This window comes from Dermacentor variabilis, chromosome 1 (genome assembly GCF_050947875.1).
Source record: "Dermacentor variabilis isolate Ectoservices chromosome 1, ASM5094787v1, whole genome shotgun sequence".
In the NCBI taxonomy this organism is placed as follows: domain Eukaryota; kingdom Metazoa; phylum Arthropoda; class Arachnida; order Ixodida; family Ixodidae; genus Dermacentor; species Dermacentor variabilis.
In genome coordinates, this window is record NC_134568.1 from 18,349,166 (window position 1) to 18,361,250 (window position 12,085).

At 47.2% G+C, this 12,085-nt stretch overlaps 1 protein-coding gene across 1 annotated transcript; it reads right to left on the minus strand.

Annotated features, from left to right (window-relative positions):
* Positions 1–2,089: 2,089 nt before the first annotated feature.
* On the minus strand, positions 2,090–9,374 carry LOC142570253 (endothelin-converting enzyme-like 1). The gene is made up of 2 exons (XM_075678655.1): positions 8,941–9,374; positions 2,090–4,262 (listed from the first exon to the last, which is right to left on the minus strand). The coding sequence occupies exons 1-2, from the start codon at positions 9,253–9,255 to the stop codon at positions 2,208–2,210; spliced, it is 2,370 nt and encodes a 789-aa protein (XP_075534770.1). The 5' UTR covers positions 9,256–9,374; the 3' UTR covers positions 2,090–2,207.
* Positions 9,375–12,085: the final 2,711 nt, after the last annotated feature.

Genomic DNA, 12,085 nt, shown 5'->3' on the forward strand with positions numbered 1-12,085 from the left:
AGGGACGACGGCGCTTCCTTTCCGTGTGTCACGGCCAAAGATGCTGGCGCACTGTGAAGCCGTTGTTTATATATGGAGCCGCGGCCTCTCACTTCGCCACTATCCGCTCGCACGGTTCTTTCACACGAAGCGCGATTGAGAGCGCTGCAATACGATAGCGCATGAGCACTGTCACGTGGTTTTATTTCACATTTCGCGGGCTTTCTTTAAACGCGGGAAAAAAATCACCACGCAGCATGTACGTTGCCACAAAAAAATTGGATCGGTCGCTTTCGAATGCCCTCTACCACGTGACAAAGCGCACTTGGCCCTAAAGTGAATATTTAAAGGAAATGCACAATGGATCTTAGTTAAATAACAGATTAAGCACTATATACAAAATAGCATAAGGAGCGCCACATGATGGCAAACCATGTGTCGTTTGTTTCATTAAGTTGCGGTTAACTACCTTTTAAATCCTTGGTTCAAGTTACGTGAAACTCCCTGTATATACAGGGTGCTCCAGCTAACTTTAACCAGAGTTAAAAAAATATGCGAGTGCCACGTAGCTGGACAGAATCAAGGTAATGGTGTTTGCCGTCGCTTGGAGATACTCCAACTATTTTTTTTAATTCTGCCTAATTAGATAATTAGTCTTAATTAATCAAATTCTAAAGTATAACCTCGCGGCAACCATAGATGCCTCTCTCTTGAAGTCACACAGGTATATATATATATATATATATATATATATATATATATATATATATATATATATATATATATATATATATATATATATATATATATATATATATATATATGTATGTATTTATATATATATAGTTCGTACGCCACACGTGTCAAATAATGTGACTTCAGAAATACGGTGTGTCACTACACAGCTCGAATGCCAATCGCATTGTCGTCGAGAGTCAACGTAAGATGAGGGCCGCAATTTTATTTTGATTAGAAGAACGGGTTGCAAGACATGAGAATAAGTGCAGTGGCGTGATTAAAGTTTTTCGGTTGTCACGAACGGCTCAGAAAGTCGTGTGGGATGCCCTATGTAGAAGGTGTGTGCGAATAGTGATTTTTGATACCGAATCGAATACGAATAGAATAGTGCCATAACCAAATCGAATAAAAAATTTCATACTTTTCGAATAGTATTCGAACCGTGAACAGTTTCTGTTACAATTAATATAAAACGATGTTCACATCCTAGTATTCTTAAAGTTAGGACGTTTGTCACAGTACGTTATGAAGCGTTGTTTATTAAAAGCACAAACGGAGCATTAGGAGCAACCGAGTAGTGTCTTCAGATGGACAAGCTCTTCAGTGTGTGCGAATGATTGCTGTAGAGCCTGTAAAGTATGGCTACCTAAGTGACGTAGCCTGCTCTACTACGCACGTTTTCATGTATTATGTCTATACTATGCCTGTGGGGGTGAAAACTCACCGTACTTTAGCTCCAGTTTTATAATATTTTGGGCGCGGTTGACGTTCTGGAATATTCGAAAAGTTTTCAAAAACATTCGCATTTACGAATAGCGACTATTCAGCTCGGTCTTCGAATCGAATAGGACACTGTTCGATTCCTTATTCGAAAGTTTCGAATGTTCACACACCCCTACTACGTAGTGCACCTGACGGCTGTGAAAGTGCGACCGCGATACATAATTGACACTGCAGTGTCGAGTCATTCGACCAAGTACTCTAAATATGATATGGCGTCTCTTAGTTTTTATGTTGTCTTTTGCAATGTCATACAGCGTCCAAACATACGTCGCCACATCAGGAGAGAGGCTAAAGGTTGTATATACAGTTGAGACGACAAGAAGCTTTCTTCTAAAGTAACATTGAATTCGCACAAAAAATGAACATCCACAATTCTGTACAGTATATAAATGTTTCGACATAGCAATTTTTGAAATTACAGCTGTGAAAAGACACAGGAAAGAGAGCACACAAAAATCAATAAGTAAACCACAGTTATCTAGTAATGTTGTAAATAATCTTCCACGTTAAGACTACAGTAGGTATAAGTTGTGTTTTATGTGTGTGTTAGAGGATACTTAAACTAGCCATGCAGTAAGGAGGCCGCATATGGGGCTGCGATGCTCCGCAAGTGTTTAATAAGCAGCAAGTGCCAGGCCTGGGCATATTGAGAAACATATGCGAGTGAATTACTCCAAAAAGAAAAAAAAAGGAAACTCAAGCCATATCTAGAGCTCGGTGAATGGCACCTTGCACCGGAATGCTGCTGCAAACTCTGACAGCTGCTTAATGGGTTCGTTGCAACGGCGCCTCGCGTCCCCGTACAACGGGTCCACGTAGTGGTTGCTAGAGCAAAGCGTGTAGCAAGATGACACAAAAAACAGTCTGTCTTGGGCGAGGCTCGACAACCTGGCGTACGCACTGCTCAAGTCTTGCACGACGGCGAGCCTATATGCAGACAGGGCGGCCAGGAGCGCCTTGGTATCCACGTGGTACGGGGGCCAATCCGACGTCAGGGTGTAGTTCGAATGTTGAAACAAGCCCGTGAGGCCTCGGTTGTTTCGATGGTGACTTTGGTTGTACACTAGCTGGTGAAACAAGCCCCTGAGCACTTCGTCAGCAATTAGCCGGCCAGCGCCGCCGTAGTTGACAGCTGGTGGCAGGTCCGAGTGGTAGAAAGGAAAGACGAAGTAGTCCTCAGCAACCGTGAGTGCGCCTTGAAAACTCCATCGATGGTTGAGCAAAGAGCCCGGCTTGAGAACATTCGTGATGTCTTGCTCCTGCAGCCGCCAGCGCCCGACCATGAGATTCAGCCAGTCCATGAAGAAGCGAGCTCGGCGTGACGGTTCTGGCAGCACGCTGGCCAGGAAGCTGTCGCTGTTCGACGGGATAGCGGTGCTGTGGGCACGGAGCTGAAGAAACGCTTTACTTTGACGCGTCACGGCATCAATGAGAACGTCTCTCACGTCTCGAACGAAAGACTCGACCTCCTGGTGCTTGGGAAACAGACTGAGCCATGCGACACCCACAGTACTTTCGATCTGGACGAGGCAGCGGCGCGCGTGAGCCGACGGAGGCAGACCTGCGAGCTCGAGCGTGACGTCTGCGATATCTCTGTGGGCCATCCAGCCCAGCTCGTGGGCGACGCGAAGTCCCAGGCTCAGCGTTAAGGCCTCTTGTGTCTCGGCTTCGAATCCGAGAATGTAGGCGACAGACCGCAACAGACCCAGGTTTTCCACTTGCACGATATCGTTGGGCGAGAAGCGTCGTGCCCACATGAAGTGCTCGTTTAAGAGGAGGACCAGACGGCCTGTTGCAATGCGGAGAGTCGCCGTCTCGGTAAGGTTGCGGATTGACATACGCACTATTCTTGGTTCAGGCGCGTTCATGGCAGGTCCCAGTGTTTCTAGTGTAAGCTTGTTCATTGCCTCGATGGTTGAGACAATTTCACCAGAGGACGACTCTGAACCGTCGAACAGGCGCAGCATCTTGTGAACGTACCTGCGGTAGCGAAGCGATGGTGCCGACCCCGTTGGATGGCCTGCAAATGCACGCATGGTAGCCATCCACGAGCGAAAGGCGGCGCTGGGAACAATTTTCAGCACCGGCTCGGTGCTACCGACGCGAAGTGGAGACAGTCTGATGTAGATTTGAAACCAGAGATGAACGTTCCAGTTTCCAGACAGGTCGAGCAGAATCGCTAGTGGGTCCCAGCGAGATTTTTCGGGCCATGGCAGGTGGCGCTCGAACATGAATCTTCTCAAATCTTGCAGGCTGCTCTCCGAAAGTTCCATACAGGACCTGGCTAGGGCGGCCACCTTCTTCTCGACGCTTGTTGCAGACGAAGCGGTTTGAGCCTGGTTTTGACTGTCCTGGGAAGCCCGCTTGATAGCGTTGAGCGCACGTTTGTACATCGTATCTTCAGCCGCGTCCACAACAGAGAGCAGATGGTGTTGATGCTTCCAGCCGTCGCAGACAAACCCGTAGAAGTCTTTGCAGGGGTCTTGAGACTTGTTGATGGAAGTTCTTAAAGCAGCCATGTAGAGTTGGCATGCCATTTCGTCGCAGCCTGAAAACAGGGGAAGGTCCGCATGGTCTGCATAAGCTCTTCGGGTGCTGGCGCTGAGAAGGTCGCGGTACTTTATGCGAATCCATAGAGTCGAGCCAAGATAAATCAGAAGAGCGACGCTGCATAGGATGGCTGTGGCGGAAAGCACTGCCTGGAATGTCGGGTTCATGTACCAATGCCCTGGTTGAACTACTACTTCGACGTCGTTCTGTTCCTGCGAATGTAAATGTCGGCGCAGAGACGTCGCTTTATATAGCAGTTTATGAGACTAGAAGTCTGTATTATGTTATCAGTATTACGCGTTTGGTAGCAGTTGCGATAGTCTTACAGTAGTAGTAATGGTACTCTTCGAGTGTACTATACTGTTAGTTGTGATTAATTAACAAAACAAATAACATAGAACACTTCTTCGTTTCCAACTACGTCATGTCTAGGTGACATTGGTGTGATACGGACCCAAAATGATGAGCTGTGGCGTACAGCATCTATGCAGCTACAGATTGGCCAAGGGTCCGTGTTCACAAAGTTTCTATTAAGTAAGTGCCTTTCGTGATTGACCATAGCCGCGCGCATCATATCGTCGCGGTAGCCTATTATGGCTACAGTATATTGTGCTGCTGAGCTCGAGGTAGCGGGTTCGATCCCGGCCTCCATCAGAGCGCAGACGGGCTATCAGACGCCAGCTGACTGCTATGTTGGACATAGTAATAGAGAAGCGGCGAACGACCAATGGCAAGCAGCACTTACGAACGAAAACCTTTGTGAAGTCGCGTTGGAATTCGCCAGCGGGTCATGACATTTATTAAACACAAGGATCTGATTCCGACGCCCGAATACCGAACGTAAGAACCCTAGAAAGTGGATGAGAAAAGAGCTCCGCGGTCACCTAATTGGTAAGAACATCGCAAGCATAATGCGAAGAAGTGGGATTGGGCCCCACCTGCGGCCAGTTGTTTTTTTTTTCATTCATTTTTATTTCCATTAATGTATCATTTCTTTAATTCAGTTTGTAAGTACAAGTAATTTATCCTGTGTTGTCCTTGGCGTCTGTTCGTGTATGTATGTATGTATGTATGTATGTATGTATGTATGTATGTATGTATGTATGTATGTATGTATGTATGTATGTATGTATGCACGTATGCATGTATGTATGTATGTATGTATGTATGTATGTATGTATGTATGTATGTATGTATGTATGTGTGTGTGTGTGCGTGCGTGCGTGCGTGCGTGCGCGCGCTTGTGTGTGTGTGTGTGTGTGTGTGTGTGTGTGTGTGTGTGTGTGTGTGTGTGTGTGTGTGTGTGTGTGTGTGTGTGTGTGTGTGTGTGTGTGTGTGTGTGTGTGTGTGTGTGTGTGTGTGTGTGTGTGTGTGTGTTTAACTGAGTGCAGCCGCGAAGGACCCCTCTCGCGAATTGCGCAGTGGCGGCTTCGACCAAAAGGTCCTGACCGCGCGGAGTCCGTATAGTGCCGTGTTCCAGATCCACCAGGGCCGCAATTTTCTAGCGATGCATTTTCCAGATGCTAATGCCTTTCGCGCTTTTCGCGCTCGTGAGTGGTCAAGAGCCGCCCCGGCTGGAGCGTTGAACGTGGTCACTCAGGAACGTGAAAAGCGCAGAAAGGCATCGCTACAAAATCGTGGTGTAGGATGGCACGCGGTACGTATTTGCCTCCGGAAACGTCATCATAGTCGACATTAATGCGTTCTAGCTGCAAGTCGGAGTCACCATGGCAGCTTCCACTGAGATCGATGCCATGCTCATCGGAGATCACTTTCCAAAACTTCGCTATGATTTGGTTCTCGCACGGACCGGCCTAGACGTGAACAACTTCACGCATCTTGGTGTAGAGAAGGAGGACAATGTTGACAGAACTGATGCTGCACGTAGTCCTCCCGACAACAGAGACTGAGTGCAGAAGGTCTCAACGGCCGAATTATAACATTTTTTTTTATTCACAGACGATTACGATACTCCCTGATGCGAAATTTGAGCGCAGATCTATACGTGTTCTCATTTCGTGATATATTTGCTGGCGCGGACAAGCTGTCTCGTGCTGCACGTTGCTAAAGGAGCGAAGTGTTGGCCAACTGCATCGCTAATCGGAAGATCTCGAGAGGCAGCGCGTGGGTGACGCTTGGTTGCGATTCACAGCAGCCGCCGCAGACAGGCCTCCGCTCAAGCAGCGCTTTGTTTCCATATATGGTGTCGGTAGCGTCATCGGTGAACAAACGACGCGCTACTCTGGCGCCATCTCGTAGCCATCGTCGTCGCAGAGCCCGTCTTGCGCGACACTACGCATTTCTTCTCACGCTTTCGCCATACCCTCCTCCTCCGCTTTCCTCCTCGCACTCTTTTGATATCACCATCTTTCATCCGCCGCTCCGCTCGGCGTTCGATTTCATCCTTCGCCATGCTCGTTCGCTCGGTTACGAGGGACGCCGACGCTCACCGCAGGAACGGGCGCCTAAGAGCTGCGTTCTAGTACTATGGCGCCATCTTGTTGTCTCGTGCGGCAGTCTGCTGTGATCATCACCCCTTTCACCATACTCTCTTCCTCCCGCTTTCCACCTCATGATTTCACTATACCCTCCTCCTCCGTTTTTCTCCTCGCGCTCTCTTCGCCTATCGCCGCCTTTCATCCCTCGCTCTTTCCTCTTTCGCCGTGCTCGTTTCCTCGGTTACGAGGGACGATGAGGGACGCCGAGGCACTCCCACGCTCAACGCAGGAACGGCCGCCTGGGCTACGCTCTAAAAATTGCCTGTGGTGGAGAGCACATTTCTAATCGTTGAACTGGATTGCTCGAGGAGGCGGACGTCACTTGCGCAATAAATCAATATGCATAATTGACTAATTAAGAAAACTTCATTGACTAAGTTCGTAACGGAAAACCTTGTCGTGCATATTGCAATTTACGAACTGTAGCCCGCAATTAATCTTTTAATTGATTGATACATGGCGTTTAACGTCCCAAAGTAACACTGGGGCTGTGTAATTGAAGGGAACAGCGCAAAACATGGGACAGGCAAACACGCAATTCTCCTAAAGAATGTTACCTTACCGCCTATAGACCTTAATGAGTACTGTGGGGCTATGGATAGACGCCGTCGTAGAGGAGGCCTCCGGACCACCTAGGGTTCACGTAATGTGCACCTAAACGTTTTTGCATTCAGCCCCCTCCGAAATGGGACCGCGGCTGCGAATCGAACCCGCGACCTCGTGCTCGGCAGCGGAGCCACGTGGCGACTAAGCCATCGCGGCGGCTGCACGTCCACTTGGACCAAATCCTCAGGATGACCCTGCGGTCTCGAGATGTGCGCTGTCAGGTTTTCGGTAAAAAAAAAAATTCACTTGTTGTTCCACTTACTTTTCAAGCGAAATTCATTTTTAAGCATTCTTATGACAAAAATAACTGGAAGGGAAGTTTGTTTCGACGCATGCTTTGGTGATTATCGAAAGAATTTCACCCTCACAATTCCTTCCGAGTGGTTAGGACTTGTGAGTTCACCGACGACAATTTGTAAATTTGAATATGCGTCACGGAGTAATTAGTCTTAATCTTAATTATCAATTTTTGTATTTAGTCAAGTCAATTATGCATTTCATGTTAAATTTTGCCTTTATAGTGCAAGCAAAGTCCGCCTCTACGATTAATCCAGCCCAAGGAGAAAAATTGTGCTGTCTGCCACACAAGATGTGTTTTTCATTAAATTTATTCAGAAAACAAATTGTTACAGAAACCATCGAATATTATTGTCAAAGTCAGCGACTGCGTTCTTAAATAACCTGCTGCACATCCCCATGCTATCCGTGAATCAAGAAATCTTATGGGTGCATCAGCACAGACACGAAGTGGCAATCTCGCTGCTAGCCACAATGCCGAATGATACCACGACACACTGTATCTTGTTGTAATCACTGCTTCCCAGTTGAAACTCCGCAGCGACCTGCATTATCTCCTAGTATCCTGGCTGTAACTTCGTTGCAACGGCTACCTATCAAGCGGTCTCCGTCGACGCGGAGGTGTCTGTTCCAGAAACAGCGCTTTCGCTTTAATTCATGTAAAGCAACATGGGCGTTCCGTCACCTTGGCACATTAATCCTGGGGGATTGGCCGAGAATTGGCACATACCAATATCACATAAGCAGCGCCGAAGTTGTCGGGCACATACCTATAGTGGCGCATACGCAGTGACCCAAGTTGTCTACGAGGCCAGGCAGCATGCAGCTATCGGCAAGTTGTCTATCCGGGGCACATATCCACACAATTAACCACCTTTTGCTGCTTTGTTATTTACTTATGTATATGTTTCTAACCCACTCGCCTATGTAATACTTCGGTCTTGAGGGTACAATAAAATAAATAAATAAATAAATAAATATGCATTGTCTGTCCGGCAAAACATCAGTCAACGCATACTTAGCGGCCCAACTTAGTAAACAACTCGCGTCGCTGGGTGTGGTACCACTGTTTCTTGTGCAGTATCGTTCAGCCATTCAAAGTGGCCAAAGAAGCTAAAGAAAACTATCGTTTTAATAACAAATAATAATAAAATTAAGTTCCTGAGTTTTACATGCCAGAACCGCGATCTGATCATGAGGCGCGCTGTAGTGCGAGACTCCAGATTAATTTTTGACCCGCTGGGGCCCTCTAACGTGCACTGAATGCACGGTACACGAGCGTCTTTTTTTTTTTTGCATTTCGCCCTCATCGAAGTGCAGCGGCGGCCCAGGGATCGAACCCGCGACCTCGGGCTTAGCGGCGCAAGTCGGCATCGCTTCAACGTACACACCCGATATCGCTACCCTATAGATATATTTGCTCCAGAATGCGCACACGACACACACTGGTCTAACTGTCTCGGGCTCGACATGCTTATCCGACTCCCACCTGGTTCATCGGCGCCGGCTCCGGGAGGGCTGGTGGGTCCCGCGCGGCGCCTGCGCCGTCGCCACGAGCCGCCGCGTCGGCAGCACGGCGCGCCGCAGCCTGCATCTGGCGCACTTCCTGAAGCTCGTGCAACTCGAGGCGCTGGAAGCCCGGCCGCCTCGCGGGCCTTGTGATGCGCCTGCGGCCGCCGGACGCGTCCACGCCCGAGTCGGAAGAGCTCGAACTGCTGCTGCTGCTGCTGTAGGAAGTGCTCGTCCCAGACTCTAGCATGGCGGCGTTCTTCAGCTCGACCCGGTCTCCGGTGCGCCTGAACATCGTTCTGCGAGTGAACGCGCGCTTCAGAAAGGACAAATTGCTCCGGGAGCTTTTAGCGACCGCTGTGGCGAAGCCGATGCGCTTTCGACGTCGGCGGGGCTGCAGCTGCTACAGCGCGTGGCGCGTTCGAAATGCAGAGCGCGTGACTGTTCCGCCCCTCTTCCTCGTGTGCCTCGATTGGCAGGTTCTAGTCGCTCTTTGTTTAATAATTTTTTAATTAGTTTTTACGGCGACACTCTTTATGGCAAGGGTTCCGTGCATTTTTTCGTGCCCGTCAAGAAATCGGTGGGAGCAAAAAATATCATCCGCATATTATCGTGCCACTGCTCGCGCGTTCGTCGCCGTCTTCTTCGGCAGCTGTCTCCGCCGCCGCTCATCATCATCAGCGTTCCCATACTGTCCCTTCCTCTGCGAAGGCGCTAACCGCACTGGCCCACTGCCAGTCGGTGCGGTGATTTCGGTCTCAAATTCTTTGCCTCAATATATCGCGAAATGAAAACACGAATATTTATAACGAATGTATAACACGAGTGAACGCGGATTTATAAAAAATAATGTCAGTGCGTACCTTTGGTCACGATGACCACCTATCAAGACAATAAATGTGTTCGTACCTTCGTTCAAAATTCTGTGTCACGTCCTTGTCGTGTACTACACAGCTTCGCTGGTCAACCACCTTCAGAGATCGGAATGGCTCATGATTTTTTTTTTTTGTTCCTGTACCTCCGGATAGCCGGAGTTCTACAAGCGTAGATAACGTAAAGTACTGCCTTTGAAGTAGCGCATTTAAACCCAATGCTTTCCCGCATGAACCGAAGCAGTACAAGCAGCTGATTCCTCTTGTTTATAGGCATCTGAGAACCGAGTAACGACAGAAGCGGAGAAATTTTCTTTCACAGCCCCCGAAGCTACGTTAAGTTACGTAGGTTAGCAACTCAAAGACAATATTCTTCTGCATAAGCAGTGAGTATACTCATACGACACTGTAAAAAAGAAGGCATAATTTAGCTAGCGACTAGCACTTTTCAACCCCAAATACGTGACGGCACCAAAACATTCCAGAATGCCAGGTCTTGAACTGTTTCATTGTAGGCGCCTTCGGGACCTGGACACCAATGTTTTATTAATGCTTCTTGTATTTTCTGATAATATTTTTACTGATACAGGAGCACACTCACAGCAAAAATACTGAGCGCGTATTTGTTATAGTAATGAGCGCCTTAGAACAAAACAGCGAAATTCGGTACAAGAAGGCCATTTTGTACTGTTAGATCGTATAAACTTTGTCTCATTGACCTGTCTAAAGTTCAGATGTGCTGTAATTATAAGAGAAACTGTAAATATAAAGAAACAGAAAAGGGTGTACCGAAAGATTAGCAGAGAAGTCAGGCATTGATCATTATTTTTCGTATATACACGCAAGAACTCATTGTTGCTGCCTGGAGGAACATTTTACGGTTATCGGAATGTAACCGCTTTGGTCGCTTTCGAGTGACGTGTTGTGCGTAGAGATGACAGACGTAAGCGCAGGCAACAAGCTGCCATTTATCGCATGAAATTACACACTCACCCTTGCAAAAATCGTGCATTAAATTCAGTTGCATCCGAACGCAATGTCTATATATTGAAAAAGAAAAATTATACAGAAGCACAACGGAATTTTTAAGACGACATTTACGATTGGACGCCAGATGCACGTGTCATTTATCAAGAGAAATATTCTACAACATTTCCCTGGAACTTCGTAGCTTTTAGCCGGGATGTTTGTGTTCTTTTGCAAGTGGCAAGCAGGTGGCCTTACAACATACGTAATGTATATAGCGAAACTGCGTGTTACAACCAGAATAGCCCCGCGTCTTCTTAATTCATTCCTATATCGAAGGCAAATAGTATGTGAAAGCTAGATTTCAGTAGCTGATGTAGTTCTGATGCACCGTGCGGGTGCAAAAATTATGGATGGGAAGAGTTACAGACCACTCTTCCTATACAGCTTGAAATATGAGAAGCTTATTTTTCCAAGGCGAGCAGATAGAAAAGTGAAGAATTGAACTTCCAAACAGCAATGCGCACATTACACCAAGAGGAACTAAATTCACCACTGTAGGAGAGAATATATTTATTTGGTGGTGGCAGTAAGTTAGCCAGACCGACTAAGTTGAAAGGTTGCCTTTTTCTGGCGAAGACTAGTACGAGCATCTAAGGTCATGCGGATGCTGCAAACAGTCGGTGTACAAAGTCTGTTTTCTATGCCCATACTTAGACTTCAGTTCTTAAAGTGGAGTGTACTGTGTTGAAGTAGCATTGGCTCCGTTGAAATGTCATCATAACACAGCTCAAGATGGCTAGCATTAGTCTCTGTATAGTTATTCTGTGCCGCAGAAATCTTTCCTACGCTTTCAGTGTTATGTGCCTAAAGAACGCATGGGAAAGCTTATTTTGTTTTTCTTCAACTTAGGAGGTTAGCGTAGACTCGAAAATAGAGTGCTCATCGAAGTGAGGCTTCGATGGAAAGAACAAATCTCAGCACTGCCTCGAAGCTTAAAATGCGGCATCCTTGGGTCGGTTCGTGCGTGACAACTAGAAGCAAAGACGATGGCATGACGCAATGTGCGTTGTTGGGCTTGTTGGTACATATTCTTTGTATTTATATTTATTTATACATACTGCAGCCCACACATTGAATCCTAATGATGCGAAAGTAACTGAAACCGCACAGTGTACGAAATTAATGCATAATAAAAATGCAATATATAGAGGGTGAGTACGAGTACAAGATCGGACAGGGAAGATGTGGCACCACTGTCCTGTGTCATGCCTCTCCCCTACCAAT